Below are 19,688 nucleotides of genomic sequence, written 5' to 3'. Positions count from 1 at the left end.
GATTCCAAGAGGGAGAGATGAGCAAGGAGAAATTTTCAGATGTGGATTAACATATGTGAAGAGAATCACAAAGACTGAAAATGTGAAGTTATTTATAAGAATAACTAGCAGGTTAATTTAACTAAAATGAAGAATGTTTAAGCAGGGGTCCTCAAACTTTTTAAATAGGGGACCAGTTCACTGTCCCTCAGATTGTTGGAGGGCCGGACTATAGTAAAAACAAAAACTTTGTTTTGTGGGCCTTTAAATAAAGAAACTTCATAGCCCTGGGTGAGGGGGATAAATGTTCTCAGCTGCCGAATCTGGCCCAAGGGCTGTAGTTTGAGGACCCCTGGAACTTTAAAGGGAAGTAACAGGAAACTTAGTCTGGAAATGAGTCTAGAAAGGTTGGTGGAAACAAGACCGGAGTAAACTTCGATTTTGAGGCTGAGGACATTTTTGTTCTCAGTTATGTCCAACTCCTTAGGATTCTACTTGGGGTTTTCTTGGTTGGATTATTTCTTCAGATTATTTTACAGATGAGGAGCTAAAGGAAATGCGGACTAACTGACTTGCCTAGGATCACACAGATAGTAACTATCTGATTTGAACTTAGGAAGACAAAGCCTCTTGTCTTCAGATCTAGAACTCTATTCACTGTGTTAACAAGCTGCCATATTCTAAAGGTATGAGGGATGATGTTTGAGTATGAGGGCAATATGGTGAGATCCATGTATTAGGAAAATCAATTTGGCAACTGTGGTGAGGAAGGATTTGAGAAGGGAAAGACTATAAACAGCAGTCTGGAAAAAAATTAGAAAGCATTTGCAATAGATTAGGAAAATGGTAATGAAAATAAAGTAATAAATTAATCTACTGAAAGGTGAAAAGAAAGAAATAGATATGATAGAGGATAACAAGATTTAGTATCTGACAGGAAGGGGATGATAAAGAAGAAAGAACTGAAGAAGACTATAAGATTGCAAACTTTGGAACCTGAAAAGATGGTGAAAAAAGGAGGTGAGGAACTAGAAATGAGTTTAGACCCTTTTGAAGAGTTCAGCTGTGAAAGGAAAAAGATGTTTAGAATGCTAACTAGAGCAGATGGCAGCACCAAGTGAAGGATTTTTAAGGATGAGACACTTGGGTATGTTTGTTGGTAGCAAGGAAGAAGCCAGTGGAAGAGAGATTAGAGACAAAATAGAGTAAGTGATTAAAGAGAAAAGTGATAAAAGAGAAAGTGAAAAGATTTGACAGAAATAATGAAGTTCTGAGAAGAATTGACCTGGGGTGACAAAGACAATATTTCCATTTTGAATTTGAGATACTGATAATATATTTAAGTGGAGGTATAGAGTAGGCAGTTGACTTTTCAGGACTAGAGTCCAGAGGTAAAGGTATAGATATAGATGTATGTGTGTGTGTGTGTGTATCTGTGACTGTATACACATACATATAAACACACACACAGAGACAGAGACAGATATATAGAGGTCAAGCATTTGTATTTAGATAAAATTTGATGATAATAGAAACTAATGAGTCACCAAATGAAAGAGAACAAATACAGAAAAGGAGCCTGGGATAGATTCTGAGGATGCCCACATTTGGTAGGCCAGAAAAAGATGGTGATCAAGGAATGGTCGAACTGTTAGGAGAAGAACTGAGAAAACACAGTGAGGGAGTTTGTAGGAGGTGGAGTGCCCAACAATGTCAAAAATTGCACAGAAGTCAAGGTGAGTGAGAATTGAGAAAAGTTCACTGGATTGAGTCACTGACAGATTATTGGTAACCTTGGACAAAGCATCCTCACTTGAGTGGGGTAGGATGGTTGAGAGCCAGATTGCAAAGGGTTGAAGAGTGGGAGGTGAGGAACTAGAAATGAGTTTAGACCCTTTTGAAGAGTTCAGTTGTGAAAGGAAAAAGATGTTTAGAATGCTAACTAGAGCAGATGGCAGCACCAAGTGAAGGATTTTTAAGGATGAGACACTTGGGCATGTTTGTTGGTAGCAAGGAAGAAGCCAGTGGAAGAGAGATTAGAGACAAAATAGAGTAAGTGATTAAAGAGATAATTTGTCAAAAAGAGTCAGAAAGGTATGAGATCAAGAACACAAGTAAAGGGAATGACCTTGGCTAAGAAAAAGGCCATATCTTTGTCTGACAAAATAGCAGAGGAAGAATGAATGGGAATAATGTAGAGCTAGGTTCTACTTTTTTTATTTGTTTCATGGAATCCTTTGGCAGTCTAAAGCCTATAGATCTATACTTCCCTTCTCAGAATAAAGTTTTTAAATACATAAAATAAAATAAATAAGATTGTGAAGGAAAGAAATTATACTGAAATACCAAAGTAGTTTTTAAAAGTTCAAGGACTCATAATGTAAAGAATTGTTGAAATATGAAATAAAGCAGGAGGTACACCCCACAAAGGATGGCCCCTATTTTATCAGTAAAGGAGAAGGTGAGGTTCTTCCCTAAAAAGGAGAGGGGTGAGATAAAGAAGACAATGCAAGATTTAGAAAAGTAACTTTGCAGAATGAAATAACCAATTAGAGAAAAAGGAAGTATTGAAGATCCAACTGAGATTAGATTACATATTTTTGTAACAGACGGTATGCACAAACATGTAACTTCCTCCAGGGACATCCGACAATGCATAGCAGCAGAGGAGACAGATGGTGATGGTATGACAGGATTGAACAAAGCATGAACAGTATAGGGGGATGCCATAATAGTAGCATGAACAGAATGAAATAAGGGGGCAAATAGAGGAATAAGTAAATAAATGAATGTTTATAATATTAAGCCCTTACTATGTGCTCAGAGACAGAGATACAAATATGTAAGACAGTCCCTGCCCTCAAAGAGCTTCCATTCTAATGGAGGGACAGCACATTTAGGTAAATGGTAGCTAAGGAAGGGAATTATGGCCTAAGAGTTAACAAGATGGAGTGGAACAAAAGCATAAATATGACCTTTCCAGAACCAATGGTAATGTGCATTTGGTTACAATTTTTTAGAACAAGAAATAGAAAGTAAGATGAGAGAGAGAAGTGGTATGGATGGGTAGAAAGTGGCCAAAATGAAGAAAAAACACCATAGTTCCAGAGAACATAGAGCTGAATGTCTTAGCTCATCAGGCATAGTCTCTGGTGGTCTAGTTTAGAGTATGAAGTGGCAGCTTCAGGGGTTGAAGAGAAAATAGTGCAGAGCTGAACAAATTAACTAAATAATTAGGAATGGAAAAGAAGGAAAGGGAAGCCAGATGGGGTGATGATTCAAAAAAGCACTAAGAAACAAAGGGACTGGAGAACATGGTGCAGATAAAAAATAGATGAACATTGAAATGGAAGGATAGGAGGTTATGGTCAAATAGAAGAATTTCAGAGTCTTTGCTAGTGGATGATGAGATCAAAGGTATGACCATCTCTGTCTGTCACTGAGATGGAATGGAGACACAAGTCATGGGAGTTGAGGAAGTTGATAAGCTGGAAGTCAATGTACTCAAGCTTCCAAGTAAGAAGACAAATGTTGGGAGTGGGATAAAGAAGAAAATCATGAGGCAGAAACCTTGAGAAAGGAGGTGGAACAGGACAGGGTGCTAGAACTGGATGGGCCATACTAGGAAGAAAGATTAGTTAGCAATGGCTGGTAAAAGATCTGGAAATATAAGGGAAGAGCAAAGAATACCCTACTCTTCCTTCTGGACTGAGTGAGGAAATATGCAGAAAAGTAGCACCTAGAGAGAAGTAGCACCTGGAGAAGATAGACAGAAATATAATATATTATGGTGGGGAGCCAGTTTTCTAGTTCAAGAAGATGGAACCATGAATTGGATAGATCTAATACAAAGGAAATTTGTAGAGAAAATAAGACCTTCTAGTAAATGTTCGGATTGTTTTTCAGAGGCATAGCTGATAAGCATGAAATCATGGTGACCTCAGCCAACGAACAATTAAATTGTATGAGTTGTTTCCAACTCTTCATGATCCTTGGGGGTTTTGTTGGCAGAGATACTGAAGTGATTTGCCATTTCCTTCTCCAATTCATTTTACAGATGAAGAAACTGAGGCAAACAGGATTAAGTGACTTGCCCAGGGTCACACAGCTATCTGAGGTCACATTTAAACCCATGTCTTCCTTCTTCCAGAACTGTACTCTATCCATTCTCCACCTAGCTGGCCCCAAATTAAATATTACTATTAAATACTAATTAAATAATTGGGAAATTGAGATTGTAAGGGGGAACACAACTCAGGATCATAGAAATAATTCAAAACTTCTGTCTTTAATCCTCATGACACATGTATACTCATATGTGCCTGATATTAAGGAAAACTGATGAACTGGTAAGAAATATTGAGGAGTCAACAAAACAAGAGAAAAACTATAAAAATTTTGTAAGTAGTAACCCTTTTGTAAAACCTAACCACTCACGGTTTGCTGAGGACTAGCAAATATCAGAGCAATAATTGGATAGATCTGATGATAGTTATAATTATTAACTTTATTACTATGTTCAATAAAAATTAAGCAGCAAACAGTCAAGGGATGGTTTGTTAGCCAGAATTTATATAGGTTTTAAGGGTTTGTAAAGAAGCACTTTGTTATTTCATTTGTCCTCAAAACAACTTCATTGGATGGTTGCTATTATTGTACCCAGTTTGCAAATGGAGAAAGTGAGGCTGAAAGAGACTCAGTGACTGTCCCAGAATCACCTAGTCATTTCCTGAGGCAGATTTTTTGAAGTGAGGTCTTTCTGACTTCAGGTCCAGCACTCCCTCCACTGTGCCATCTAGCTGCCTCCTAAGTGACTTTGTCTACATTCCCCCATAATTATTTATTTTGTGAGCAGATGGCCATTTTATTTCTCTTCCCAAGTAAATGAAATTAAAGCTTCCCTAGCAGTGGGGAAGACAAAAAGGCTGACTGCTCCAGTTAGTCCTCCTTTGATAATTCTTAGCATAGTGAAGAAGGAATAATTAACTCCACTCCAAAGATCCAATTGAAGCAGTTAAGTGTAAACCCAGATTACAGCAGTGTGAGAACCTGAATATCCTTCTCCCCAGCCTAGGGCTCCATCCACCCAACACAGCACTTTTGGATATCTGATCTTTATCTCTTTACGAGTCCTATGGAGTCAGAAGGACCATGGTCTGGTCTAGAATGAAGGTAAAGCAGCCAAAGATAATAGTAGTTTGTCATAAACAGTGTGGTGGGACAGAAAGAACACTGACTCTGAAGCCAAGGGACCTGGATTATGATGCTTACTATCTATGATACTGGGACAACTTATTAAACAATCACTTTTTTTTAATTGCTCATCTGTAAAATGAAGAGTTTGAATTACACAATCTCTAAGGTCCTTTTTACCTCTCCATGAGGGATTCTTAGCCTACAAACCCCTTCTCAGAATGCTTTTAAATGCATAATACAAAATCTACAATATTACAAAGAAAGTCAATTATATTGAAATATAGGTGTCAAAAAGTTTTTTAAAACAACTTCACAGAACCCCAAGTTAAGGACGCCTGCTCTAAATCTGTGATCCTATATGAAGATTTCTGACTGGGGACTCGAGGAAAATAAGCTCCACATCTGGAATAGAGATTTGAGTGTTAGCTATAACATTCTATGAAAGACTCTGAAAAGCTTAAAAACAAAGATGGCAAGGGTAATGAGAAGACACAAGACCATTTTCACAAGGATTGATTGAAGATGGTGATGTTTATTTTAGAAAAGCTAAGTATCTTTAAGTGTCTGAAGGGCTATTACCTTTAAGAGGACTTAGACTTTACTTGATTCCGAAGGACAGAGAAGGTAATGGAAATAGTAGATGGAAATGTCAAAGGACACATTATGAGTGTAAAAAAAAAATCCCCAACACTTAGAGCTGCTTCAAAATAAAGAAATATATGTGCTGTCTCCCCATTAGAATATCCTCCTTGAGGTTAGAGGGTATGTTCCCTTTTGAATTTGTATATCCAATGTTTAGAACATAGTACAGGCTTCATAAATGCTTCTTCATTCACTCATTTCATTTAGAATCTCTACTTGATAAATGTCAGCTAATCTGCTAAAGACTATGGAGTCTGATCACGAGGGAATGGGAGCAAAGAAATCCAGATGAAAATATCCAACAAGACTGGAGTCAGAAAATAAAACAAGAGGCTGAAGCTCAGACAGATCTGGAAATGAATCATACCAGCCTAACCTTATTTCTTTTTGACAGGGTTATTAGACTGGTCAGTTAGGGAAATGCTTCAGATACAATTTACCTTGATTTTAGCAAAGTATTTGATAATGTCTATCATGTTATTTTATGGAAAAGCTGGAGAGCTGTAGAGAAGGTGAAATTTGAGCTGTTGGGATATCCATACTCAGAGAGTAGTTGTCATTAATGGGTAGATGTCGTCTCAGAAGGAAGTCTCCAGGGATGTGCTCCAAAGATCTGAGCAAAGCCCCATGAGGGTTAACATTTTCATCAATAACTTAAAGGCATCGATTCCATGTTAATGACACAAGACTGAACTTTCTTTTAAATGACCTCCCATGAATTAGGAGGCCAGAACATCTGCTGTATGTGCAGGCAAGTGAGGAGGAGAAAGAGTGTGTGGTTGGCTGAGAGTTTGCAAGTTACCAGGAAGATGAGATGAGGAATCAATAAAGATGGAGCAGCAGTATTGTTGAGCTACACTGAGGATCAAGTAGAGATTATGCACTATGAATGTGTGGTGAGTGAAAATACTCTGGAACTCCTCATCAGCCCTGGAACAGGAATAGAGAATTTGAATTGAGAAGAGGGATTCGCTCAGGAATGAACAAACAGAAGTTGGGAACCCCATAGGGTGATCAATGGGGTCCAAAAACCAGGAATTGCCAAATGAAGGGTAGAGACCTACAGTATCTCAGAGCGGAGACAGTAGTCAAGTAGACTGGTAGGGTCAAGGAAGGCTTTCTAAACAATGCAAATCTGCAGCTGGGTCTGGAGGAAATGAAACACTGGAATAATGGAGGAGAGAAGGGATATATCAGGCTATGGGACCAATATTAGTAGCCAAAAATGAGTACAATGGGTTTGGGGGACAATTGGGACAAGGTCTTCCAGATAATGAAACTATTCTTCCAAACCTGCCACCTCTCTGAATTCTTCTTTCTAGTAACCACTATAAAAGAGCCTCTGAGCCCTTCGACAATTAAGGTAATTTCTGATGCTATTTATAAAAGAACTATCAGGGTCAGAAAGAAAACTTTCCTATGTGCAACAGCCAAAGAACCTGGGTTCAAATTATACCTTTTCAAGTGTGCATTCAATTTTTTGAAGATTTGTAATTTCACTGAAATTATACATCATAACCATTGGGTTCTAAAACTCGGGAGATGATCTTCAAGAGATACTATGATGGCTATAATCCCCATTGAACAGAAAACCTGGCCGTTAAGTTCTCCAAGTATAGCGAAACTGGTTTTCAAACAACAGACCTAAAACTAGCTTGTATATGAAGTTTTTTTAGTCAGATAGATACCATCAGAACTTCTGCTTCATGAACAGGGCCTAAAAGAGGCCAAATCTGCTCTCCTTGAAGGTTGTCTATAAATCCTAAATTCCCTGAATCAAAATCACTAGCCTTTAGGGGATATATTTATTTAATCAGATCCATCTCTTCCTATCAACCATGTGAGGGACTTAGAGGCTTACACTGGATATGTGTGTGGAAGGAAGGAACAAAGAATTTGCATTTTTATAGATTCAGAGAAGCATATAGTAGGGAGGAACTTTACATGTTACCCAGTAAAAGTTCATACTAGCTCTTTGTAGTCACCCAAAACTAAATCCATTGACTAGCTTTTTTCAAAAACCTTGCCTCTTCCTAACTTCCCTATTCCTATCAAGGGCACCACTATCCTCCCAGTAATACAAGTTCAAAACCCAGGTGTTGTCTTCAGTTCCTCACTGTTTCTCACCTCCCCATAATCAAACAGTTGCTAATTCCTCTTGATTCCACCATCAAAATATCTCTTGTACACGCGTCCTTCTCTACTTTGACACTGCCTCCACCCTGGGTCGGGACTTCATCAATCACCTCACACTAGGACTATTGCTGCTTGATCTTCCTGGCACAAGGAATCCATGCATCCAGTCCTTTCTCCATTCAGGTGATAATTGATCTTCATAAAGCAAGCATACACCTGACCACATCATCCCTAAATTTTTTTTCCCCAATAAACTCAGTGGTTCTCTATTACCTTCAGAATCAAATATGACTTTTAGTTTTTACACTGGCCCCTTTCTAATTTTTTAGTCTTTTATACTTGATTCTTCCCTACATAGTCAATGGTCTGGTGATTTGGGCTTCCTTAGTCTTCCTCAAACAAGATATTGTATCTCCCAGTTTCCAGCATTTTCATTGGTTATCTCCCATGTCAGTGAATACTCTACTTTCTTATTTCCACCTTCTTATTTCCCTGGCTTCCCACAAGGCTCAGTTCAAATCAGTATTCAGTTTATCTGTATAAAGCTCACTCATGCATAGCTGCATGTATATTTCCCCAATAGACTGGGGGTTCCTTGACAGCAGGGACTGGGTTGTTGGATTTTTGGGGGTGGGGGTTTCATTTGTTTGTTGCCTTTTTTTGTATCCTCAGTTCTTACAGCAGTGCCGAACACAGAGAGGGTGCTTAATCAATACTGGCTGAGACTCAGAAAAAAGAGGGGGCAGATTCTAGGACAAGAACTCAGGTTTCCTATCTTCAAATTGGGTTTCGCTCTCTCTACACTCTGTGATGTTAGTCTTGTTTTTAGGGAAAACTCTAAATCATAACTCAGATTGAAAAAGAAGGATTACACAAAGCTTCTAGCTTTGTCATAGATGAGGAAACTGAGGCCCGGAGAAATGAAGAACAAATTTGGCCACACTCCTACACTATATTCGTCACATAATGAGCTCTGTTTAATGTCATCTCCCCACTGTTCCATATTTGGAATAGAACTCTGAACCTGATCTTCAGAAATCATGGTCCCAATTCATGAGGGAGATAATTTATTCTTCTTTGGAATGACCACTCTGGGCTCAGCTGTCTTAATTCACCACTAAGCCACTGTATTTATGTGACCCTATCACAGACCATGATTCACATCCTTTCTAATTCTCCATTACCTTAGTCCCCGCCCTCAGTTCCATTTTTTGCTCTGGTACTCAAATTCACACTATCTTTGATCCTAAAGTAGGCATGTAAATCAACTAACCTATGGCTCCCCATCCCAGTGATTTCCCCAACCACTCCCCTATAGGTGTTGTCTCTTTCATTAAATTGTAAACTTCTCGAAGGCGATGACTTCTCATTTTGGTATTTATATTTACAGTGTCCATCACAGTGGCTGCCATATATACTTAATACAGGCTTTTGCATTCACTCATTCAGTCATTTGCATAATTATCAGTCTGAGGTAAGCGAAGAAAGAGGAAGGCTTTATGGTGTGGAGCCCAAGCTAATGCTGGCCATATGTGGGGGGTTTTTTGGTCATTACTAACAAGTCTACTGAGTCATGTGGTTAACAATAAGAAAAAAAAAATGGAGTGGAGGGGCCCCAAACCTTGAGAGCTCCCTCTATTTGTGTGTAGATTTGCATCTATGCTATATAGATGTTCTTATACTTATAGTCAGAGAGAATCCTAATACATTAAGAGTTAATTGGCCCAGCATCCCAACAATTATGTATCAGAGGCAGGGCTCAAATCTAGGTCATCCAAAGCTGGTTTTCAATTCACTATGCTGCCCTCCTTATTATATATATTTAGAAAATCCTTTTTAACATCTATCAATCAGTTGACATTTATCATTTTACTCTCCAAAAAATTCTGTGGGACAGGTACCACAAGCTTCATGATTTCCAATTAAGATGAGGAAGATGAGGCTTAAAGATCACACAATTAGGGGCAGCTGGGTGGCACAGTGGATAGAACACCAGTCCTGAAGTCAGGAGGACCGAGTTCAAATCTGACCTCAGACACTTAACTCGTCCTAGCTGTGCTACCCAGGGCAAGTCACTTAATCCCAACTGCCTTAGCAAAAAAATAAAAATAAAAATAAATCACACAACTAGCATATAACTACTTTTCCTGACTCCAGGCCAGTGCTCTTTCTACTACTAGATTATATCTCAGCACAGTAGAAGTTGTATTGTAATGATTAATTGATTCAGTGGCTGTCAATTATCATTCTGCAGATGACTCCTGGAGAGATAGCTCTTGCCAGTGGCAACTTTACACCAGTAACTCAGTTTATCTTGTTGGGCTTCTCTGAGTATGCAGACCTGCAGACGCTGTTTTTCTTCATCTTCCTGCTGATCTATGCCATGACTGTGTTGGGCAACATGGGCATGATGACCCTGATCTACATCGACTCCCGTCTTCATAGTCCCATGTACTTCTTCCTCAGCATCCTCTCCTTCCTTGACATTTGCTACTCGTCTGTGGTCACACCCAAACTCTTGGTCAACTTTTTAGCCGCTGACAAATCCATCTCATTTGCCGGTTGTGTGATCCAGCTGACCTTCTTTGTGATCCACGTGACGACTGAGAGCTTCCTTCTGGCTGCCATGGCCTATGACCGCTTCATGGCTATCTGCCAGCCCCTCCATTATTCTTCTGTCATGACCAAAGCCACCTGCCTGCAGCTGGTGGCTGCCTCCTACGGGTTCGGTGGGGCTAATTCCATCATCCAGACAGGAAACGTTTTTGTCTTGCCTTTTTGTGGACCCAGTGAAGTCACCCATTATTTCTGTGACATCCCACCATTACTCCGCCTGGCGTGCGCTGACACTGCCACAGCAGGCAACATCCTCTATATTTTCTCTGCCTTGGTTACTCTTCTGCCTGCCTCAGTCATTCTCATTTCCTACAGCCTGGTCCTGGTGGCCATTGGGCGCATGCGCTCAGCAGCTGGAAGGGAAAAGGCGCTTTCTACGTGTGCCTCCCATTTCCTGGCCATTGCCATTTTCTATGGCACTGTGGTTTTCACATATGTCCAGCCCCATGGAAATGACAGTGGCAGAGATGGCCAGATAGTCTCAGTCTTCTATACCATCATCATCCCTATGCTTAACCCTTTCATTTACAGCCTCCGCAATAAGGAGGTAAAGGATGCCCTTCGCAGGAGGCTCCAGGCCAATGTCTTCCCCCGCTAAGGCTTGTTGGGCTGTGGAAGGAATAGTGGAAGTGTGGTACCCTCCAAGGTCCATCACTGGTTCACCCCAGTCTTCAAACACAACTAGTGGGGTGGATGATTGAATAGAGTACAAATGGGGAAGCTTGTTGAATGGAAACTCTCAGAAGAAATTGTAAAGAGATGCCAGCTGAAGACAGATTGGACAAACGTTCCACTTCTCTCCTTTCAATATCTCCTAGACCAGATGACAGAATCCCACCTAATGGAATGAATGGCAAAAGAGGGTGTATATATAGAAAAGAACATAGGATGGAAACACTATCTGCTCAAAAGCACTGCAAACAGTGAATGCTATTGATGGAGGTCAGGCTGACAAATGTCCCACTTTTCACCTTTCAACCCGCCAGACCCATATGTAACCAGAATAAAAAAAGATCATTATGTCCACTTCAATATAATTGGTTTCCTTTACCATCCTATATATTTGACATTATGCATTTAAAAATATTATTCTGAGAAAGGGTTCTCCAGACTGACTGCCAAAGGAATCCAGAATACAAAAATAGTAAGCACCTTTGTCCTTGAACTTAGTACAATGGTTAGTACATATTATATAAACAATAAATTTTTGTTGAATGAATAAAAGCCATTCAAGCTCACAAAGCATCAGTTGTGGGTAGCAGCAAAAACTAGAGATTAAGTATTTCTCTCACCCTTACTAGGAAATAAGGTGATAGTACAGATTTGAAGTTGGAAGAAATCACAGAATTGATATAGGCTAACCTTTGTAGTTTATAGATATGTAAGACACATAAATTGAGACACAGAATGAAGCAACAATGGGAGGAAAAAGCAGAACTCAGACTGTAATCCAAGTCTTCAGTCTCTACATTTCTCTGTTTCCTGTATTTTTCAGCCTTTGTTTGAATTGCTTTGAATATCTATGATTATAAAGTTTCAACATGAAGCTCCAACTCAAGAAAGTTAAAAACAAACAAAAACTACTCTGTGCTAGGGCTAGAAAATAGCACTCTTGAGCTGCCCCTCTTGGCTCAAGGACAGAAAGGAAATAGAGACTTTTCCCTTTAAAAGCCTTATCTCATTAGTTAAAATGATGAAAAATATCTTCCTCCTCCCTAGAGAGAGATGGGTGACAATGGGTATAAAATACTACATGCATTATTAGACATTCTCTGTGTTGCTTGGTCTTCTTTGTACTATTTGCTTTGTTGTCATTGTTGAATCATTTCGATCAAGATGGACACTCGTTGTGCCCCATTTGGGGTTTTCTTGGCAAAGACTCTGGAGTGGCTTGCTATTTTCTTCTTTAGCTCATTTTACAGATGAGGAAATTGAGGCAAGAAGGATTTAGTAACTTGCCCAGGGTCACACAGCTAGGAAGTATTTAAGACTAGATTTTTAACTCAGGATCTTCCTGATTCCAAGTTGCAGCTTCCTATTTATTACACCACCTATAAAGAAATATGTGTAGTATAAAAACAAAAGGTATCTATACATCTTTAAAATGAAATATCATAAAAGTGCTTCCTTGTAGATGGTCTGAGTAGGAAAAGAAAGCTTCCATGTACCTTCCAGTGCTTAGCATAGTGTCTGACACATAATAAGCACTTAATTAATGACTCATTAATATACTTGCTGAATTGTAGCTTGAACTTTTATGAAAAGTCAACTCAGTCAACCTTAGATGGTTTAAGACATAAATGAACTCATATTGTGTCCCTCTTTCCCCTTCTCCTTCAATATTTTCTATGCAGATTAGAACAGATCTTGAAAGAAAACTCAGAGAAGTGGAAAGGGCATTGAACTTAAAGTCAGGAAACTTAGATGTGACTTCTGCTTTTTCCCACCTATAGCAGGGCTGACCTTCAGTCAATGAGTCAAATCTTTGGATTTCAATTTCCTTATCTATAGGAGGGGAGAAGGGGGAGGGAAAGTTCATTTGGAAGAAGACAACCAGGAGGGTGAAAAAAATAGGAGATTTTGACATGATGGGTTTTCTTCAAGCAGGGGCTGGAAAACCCCTGGTTAGCAATATTGTTTCTTGATTGAAGAATTAAGGAGGGCTGAACTTTGTAGATATAGCGTGTATTATACATAAATGCAGCCCTTCCTGCTTATAAGGCCTCAGAGCTGGCAATTTAGTACATGTAGCTTTGAAGTGGGAAGCCAGGAGAGGTTCACAGTTCAGAAATGGGATGGGCAAGCAAAAATATGTGTGTGTTTGAGGGTGGGGGAGGGCATGTGGGTGTGAGAGAGACATCAGAGACAGTAAGAGATAAGAAATGAGAGATTAAGAGAGAGTGGATAGAGAGCTAGCAGACTTGTTGGCCTCTTGACTAGTTTTGCAAAATGTTTTTTTCATTATTTTATTGTCCCATCTTTTTTTTTTTTAATTACAAGGTATAGCTTGCTGTGTAGAGAGGGAGTTGGGAGGTAGGAGAAACTCAAAAATAAAAGTGATGTCAAATAAAGGACAGCAATAAAAATTAAGCTTTAAAAATAGGTGACACCCTGTCCCACTTGTCTGCCTGTATGTCTGTGTGCAAATTTATTACTTTGTAAATCCAGGTTGATCAGCTGCTCTGTACCAGTTAAATCCTGTCCGTCTCAACCCCTTCCCATTGGGACACACCCAAGGAAGTCACCAAAAGTCAAATACAAGTCAACAAAAGCCAGACAGTGCTTTCTTGAACAGGAATTATGTTTGAGGGTGTTTTACAGCCACAGTGAGAAGTTATTCTGACTCATCCACTCTACAGGTCTGCAGGAAAAGTGACTTGGTATTCAGGTTAGAGGTGAGCTTCAGCTGACGGTGACCCAACAGGAGACTGACCTAGACACCCCAGGGTACAGCTCACTGACCCATCAGAGAGATGACCTACACGACCAGGTCAAAGACACTTTCCTCTGAGTCACAAAAGTTGAAAGAGGCCATTAGAGTGTTCCAAGCCCCCAGTCCTCTCTTTAAGGTTTTCAGCTTCCATCAAAGGGAGTTTCCACTAGCCAGAGCAGGACCTGACCCATGACCCAAAGCTTCCTTTATGATATTTTATATTTACCATGTTGGCACATTGTCCCTCAGCATTCTCTAAGAGGTTGATAAATCTCTTTTGAAATTGTTTGGGAGTGATTGCAATTCCCCTAGGTTGCATGTCCCAGAAGAAAAAGGAATATCTGATCATTATAGTAAGCAGTGATAAAAGACATTTGAGACACAAGTGGTCTCACAGAACAGGGAGATAAAGGGATGGGTTCAGACTCTACCCCTGACACATTGGCTGAGAGCCAGGATAAGTCAGCTAACTTCTCAATATCCGAGGCAGTTCATTCTTTAAGAATGAATTCCAATTATTGTTATATCAGAAAAAATGAGCAGGCTGATGTCAGAAACCCCTAGAAAGACTTACATGAACTGATGCTGAGTGAAGCAGGCAGAACCAGGAAAACATTGTATATAGTAACAGCAACATTGTGACAATGATCAAGTACACTTAGCTCTTCTCCTTAATTCAGTGATCCAAGACAATTCCAATAGGCTTGGGATAGAAAATATCCACAGAGAACTATGAAGATTGAATACATATCAAAGCATACTATGTTCACTTTTTTCTAATTTGCTCTTTCTTTCTAGTGGTTTTTCCCTTTTGTTCTGATTTTTCTTTCACAATTTGACTAATATGGAAATATGTTTTAAATGACTGTCTATGTATACATAGATTGCTTGCTGTCTTGGGGAGGGGAAGGTAAAGAAGAGAGGGGAAAAATTTAGAACTCAAAATCTTACAAAAATGAATGTTGAAAACTTTTTTTACATATAATTGGAAAAATAAAATATTATTGAAATTTTTTAAACTAATTAAATATAAAAGACTGTAAATTCCAGAGAAGGTTAGAACTTACATTGGTAAAAAGGAGTCTTCTCATCTGAAGGTCCCTGATAGCAATGAAAGCACAAGTCCAGCCTCTATCTCTAATGGATGTTCATATCAGTGACTACCCTTGAGTTTATTTCAAGCTCAGGTCTCTTCATAGACAGTTGCTCCTTAGCTCCCGTTGGGAGCATTTATATAAATGGCTTCTGATTGAAGTAAAAAAGGAATGAAACTAGAGGTCCTAAGTAGGAGACCACCCTGAATGACACAGCCTCTCTTTAGGAGCCTTTTTTATTTCCAAACTAGGATGCCCTTTAAATGGTTGCCAAGGAGTGAGATAATGTGGTTGTGCAGAAGAAAAGATACATGTCTATATGCCCTAAGACTAAGCCTCATGTTCTCAAGTTAGTTCTATGAAAAATAACAATAGCCACCCAAATCACACTTGAAAGAAAACTGCACTGACATCCATTTCTCAAATGTGAGTCAAGATTTATAAAGCACTTTATATACATTTTCTCATTTAACAACAAACCTGTAAGATATTAAATCCAGGATCACATAGCTAGAAAATATCTGAGGCTGAATTTGAATGCAAGCCTTCTTCACTCCAAATCCAGTTCTCTGTTCACTAGTTGACACCCACTGGAATATAAACTTTCTTATACCACAATAAGAACAGATCTATATGAAATGATGCAGAGCAAAAGTAGAGACAAGACAAAAAAAATACATAGTAACTACAACAATGAAAATGGAGAGAGCTCCAGAATCTTCTGTATCTCAACTGAAAACAAAAATCATAGATTACTTACTGAAAAAATAGTGCAATCAACTTCATAAAAAATGCCAGTGCTAACAAAAATCCTGATTGTGGTTCCTGAGAATTTGGTCCCCATCTGTCTCATTCCTCCTTTGCAGTGAGTATCTGAAGTTTTAAAGATGCATTAAAAGAACATGGAGAGGGTCATTGGCAAGAGAAATAAATGCATAAATCTAGTAGACATCACTGCCAAGGAATATCACAAAAGGAAGGGATCTGGTTATGGTGGAAGCAGGGCTAAATTGAAAATCAAAAGAGCTGAGCTTGGACCCAGGCTCAATCATATACTAACTATTCTATCCAATTATACATTAGGTAAAGCACCTCTGATTTCTCAGTTTCTTCATCTGTTAAAAAAAAAAAAGTGGGGGGGTTTCAAACTATGTTTTAAAGCTTGTTACCCCGTAGGCACTGGGGTTACAAAGAAAAAAAAATAAAAACAATTTTTCCCTCAAGGAGTTTACATTTCAACTAGAGAAACATCACATACATATATAAGTATATGGAGAATAAATACAAAATCAAAACTAGTTAGGGAAAGAGCATAGGACAGTTAAGTAGATCAGTGGACAGGATTGCCAGGATGTGGGACTCTGGGAAAGTCATTCTACATTGTCTGGCTCAGTTTCCTCATCTGTCAAATGAGTTAGAGAAGGAAATGGCAAACCTCTCCAATATTTTTGGCAAGAAAATCCCAAATGGTATTACAAAGAGTCAGACACGACTGAAAACAACTGAATAACAACAAGGGAGGAAGAACACAAGCAATTCAGGAAAACAGCAACAACTTCATGTAGAAGGTGGTGCTTGAGTTTCAGTGAGGTAGAGGAATGTTGTATGTAAATAACAGAGGGAAGGCTAGTTTGCCTGGACCATAAAGTGAAGGGAATAATACATAATAAACCTTAAAAAGACAGGTTAGGGTCAAGGGTGGAGGATCTTAAAACTCAAACAGAGGAGTGTGTATTTCATCTTCGAGACAAGAGTTAATCCTTGATGTTTATCCAATAGGTGGAGGATATGGCTGATCTACACTTGAGGAAAATCCATTGGCAGCTGTGTGAAGAAGGTCCATAGGTAGTTGATAAAAAGAAAGTTTCTATAATCTCAAGGATTCAAGTGAGCAATTGACTCATTAAAAAGCAAGCATTGTCACTAGATAACTGCTTGATCTCAGGAGACCTGTGCCACCATCTTTGTTCGATTATTTGAGGTTTCTGCTTTATAGATGAATGGTGTGTTCAATTAAAATTCCTGTTTTTTAAAAAAACAAAAAGTTTCAGTGAACAATTGACTCACTAAAAAACTGTCACTGGATAACTGCTTGATCTTGGGATGCCTGTGCCACCATCTTTGTTCGATTACTTGAGGTTTCTGCTTTATAGATGAATGGTATGATCAATTAAAATTGCTATTTTTTAAAATTTCAGTAATTCTTCATTTTCAGAATGCAGAATTATCACTCTAAGGACAACTGGAATCAATGAAAAAGGAAGAGGTCAACAAACATTCATATGAGAAAGACACAAAAGCTGACAATTAAACGAACAACTGAGCAATTTCTAAATCAAACATTCAACTGCTACTTATGAAGTACCTGGCTTTCTTTATCACCTACCCACCATAAGCAGATGACCTGGCTACTTTTTTAACTTAGGAGAAGCAATATGACTTTGTGTTCTACCTCAATATTTTTCAACAGCTTCCCCATCTACCCAAGTGAAATATAGCTGTATACTAAGCCCTTAATAAATGCTGGCTGTTTGAATGAAGGTCAGATTCAATAGGTCAAGGTGGTACTACTTGATTAGTGAAGAACCTATTCTTCTTTTTTTTTTCAAGGAAGGATCTATTATAGAAGTTTAAAGTTGCCTATAGCATCAGTAGCTATGACTTTTAAAATTTTAATTAATTGTTCTCAGAAAATATACCTGGCTGATGGTTTAAAATTTTACAGTTTAATTAAAGTGTGAAAATAATATAGAATTCCAAGAGAAACATGGATGCTAATACTTTCTCCATCCCTTATTATTTGCTTCCTTCCACAATCAATCACTAAACACTTATTAATCATTCATTATATATCAAGGAAGCACTTGCCAGGTTCTGGGGATACAAAAACAAAGAATAAAACAATTCTAATTCTCATGCTCCTACTCTATAGGATGAGATACATATATAAAGAATTATACTGCAGAAAAATATAAGCAGAATATACAGTGTAATTCGGGAGGGAAAACATTAGCAATTGGGGGTACAGTTTCATGGAAAGGCTTTATTTACAAAGAGTGAGATTTTTTGAAAGCAGAGGTGAAGAAGGGGTGCACACCTAGCATGGAAGAAAACTAGAAGGAAATGAAGAAATGAGATAAAGTGCTATATGGGATAAACAGTAAGGCGGCCACTTTTATTAGATTGTAGAGTACAGAAAAGGGAGTGTATGTAAGGAAGGAAAGATAAACTAGAACCAGGTTGTAAAGGTATTAAAAACTAGAGGAGCTAATATTTAATCTTACAGCAATAAGGAGCCACTAGAATTCATGATGAGTAGGTAACTGACATGGTCTTTTCTTATGTAAGAACAATTAGGAGGATAATCAGCCAATCAACAAACATTTACTAAAGGCCTATCATGCCAGATACTGTGCTTAGCAAGGAGAGATGAGGAGAGGAAGAACTACAGGCATGAGTGACAGTGAGTGAAAGAGAAGGGGAATGGAGGCCCTTGGGGTTCCTTGTTCTTATATGCATTTAACCTACCCCTCGGTCTCCTCTGCCAGCTCTTTGTCCATATCCAGCTAACTGTGGGTGGCTATATATCTATATCTATATCCAGCTCATCTCTCCCTAGAGCTTCAGTCTTTATTAGCAATTGCCTTTTGTTTATTTAAAACTGGATGCCTCTGGATATCTCAAACTTAACATATCCCCAATTTTTTTTTTTCTTCAAGCTTTCTCTCTAAACTAAATGCTCTTCCCAAATCCTCCACTTTTGTTGAAGGTACCATCACTGTCTCAGTTATTCCTGATCTTTTTGTTCTTCAAGGGATTAATGCTGGCTGGCATTTACTGCTCCCCTCTATCTTGCATTTTCTAGCCCTCCCTTTTTTGTTATAGAGGCCTGCTGTTTGCTCCCTCTCTCTCCCCTTTTTTGTCACTACAGGTGAAGGTCCCTTGCTATGTATATATGTATATGTATATGACAATATGTATATATATATTGTCAATAGTTATATGTGTTCATATTTTCTCCTCTGATGGGATATAAGCTTAAGAACAGGCCTATTTCACGTATGTCTTTGTTTGCCCAGTGCCTGGTATATTTCCTGACTTACTGGAGATATTTAACTGCCTTTTGATTGATTGAAGTCATCGATGATTAGCCAAAGAAAAAAACAGCTTAACATGAAGGACTGAGGCAGAAGGAGTGGACAGGATCAGCCATGAGAACCATCTTCAAGTGTCTGAAGTACTAGACTTGTTCTGCTCAGTCTTAGAGCACAGAGTTGGAAATAATGGGTAGCAGTTATAAAGAGGCATATTTAGATTTGGTTACAGAAAACTTCTTAACAAAGTTAACCAAAAATAGAATGAGCTGTCTAATGAGTTGTCCGAGTCAAAATTAGATGGATTGGACACGGTGACCCCTGAGGTCCCTTCCAATTCAGGTTCTGTAATTAGATTAGTTTCAAAAAGGATGAGGGGAGGAGTGAACCTTTACAAACTTTATGAAGGAGATGACACTGGAGCTGGACCTTGAAGGATAGACAAAAAGATATATATTCAAAAGGTAGAGATGAATTTGCCATGGGCATATTTGGGGC

General features: G+C 38.7%; 1 protein-coding gene across 1 annotated transcript; it reads left to right on the top strand.

Moving 5' to 3' along the window:
* The first annotated feature begins 10,207 nt into the window (after positions 1–10,207).
* LOC127540575 (olfactory receptor 1052-like) lies at positions 10,208–11,167 on the top strand. Its single transcript, XM_051965345.1, has one exon. The coding sequence runs from the start codon at positions 10,208–10,210 to the stop codon at positions 11,165–11,167; it is 960 nt and encodes a 319-aa protein (XP_051821305.1).
* Positions 11,168–19,688: the final 8,521 nt, after the last annotated feature.

The sequence above is a fragment of the Antechinus flavipes genome, chromosome 6, assembly GCF_016432865.1.
Source record: "Antechinus flavipes isolate AdamAnt ecotype Samford, QLD, Australia chromosome 6, AdamAnt_v2, whole genome shotgun sequence".
NCBI classification, from domain to species: domain Eukaryota; kingdom Metazoa; phylum Chordata; class Mammalia; order Dasyuromorphia; family Dasyuridae; genus Antechinus; species Antechinus flavipes.
The sequence above is the reverse complement of the archived record's forward strand: the minus strand, read 5'-3'. Positions and strand labels throughout refer to the sequence as shown.

What these genes read in the sequence shown, in the direction of transcription:
- LOC127540575 (XM_051965345.1), top strand. Translation starts at nt 10,208, where the DNA reads ATGACTCCTGGAGAGATAGCTCTTGCCAGTGGCAACTTTACACCAGTA.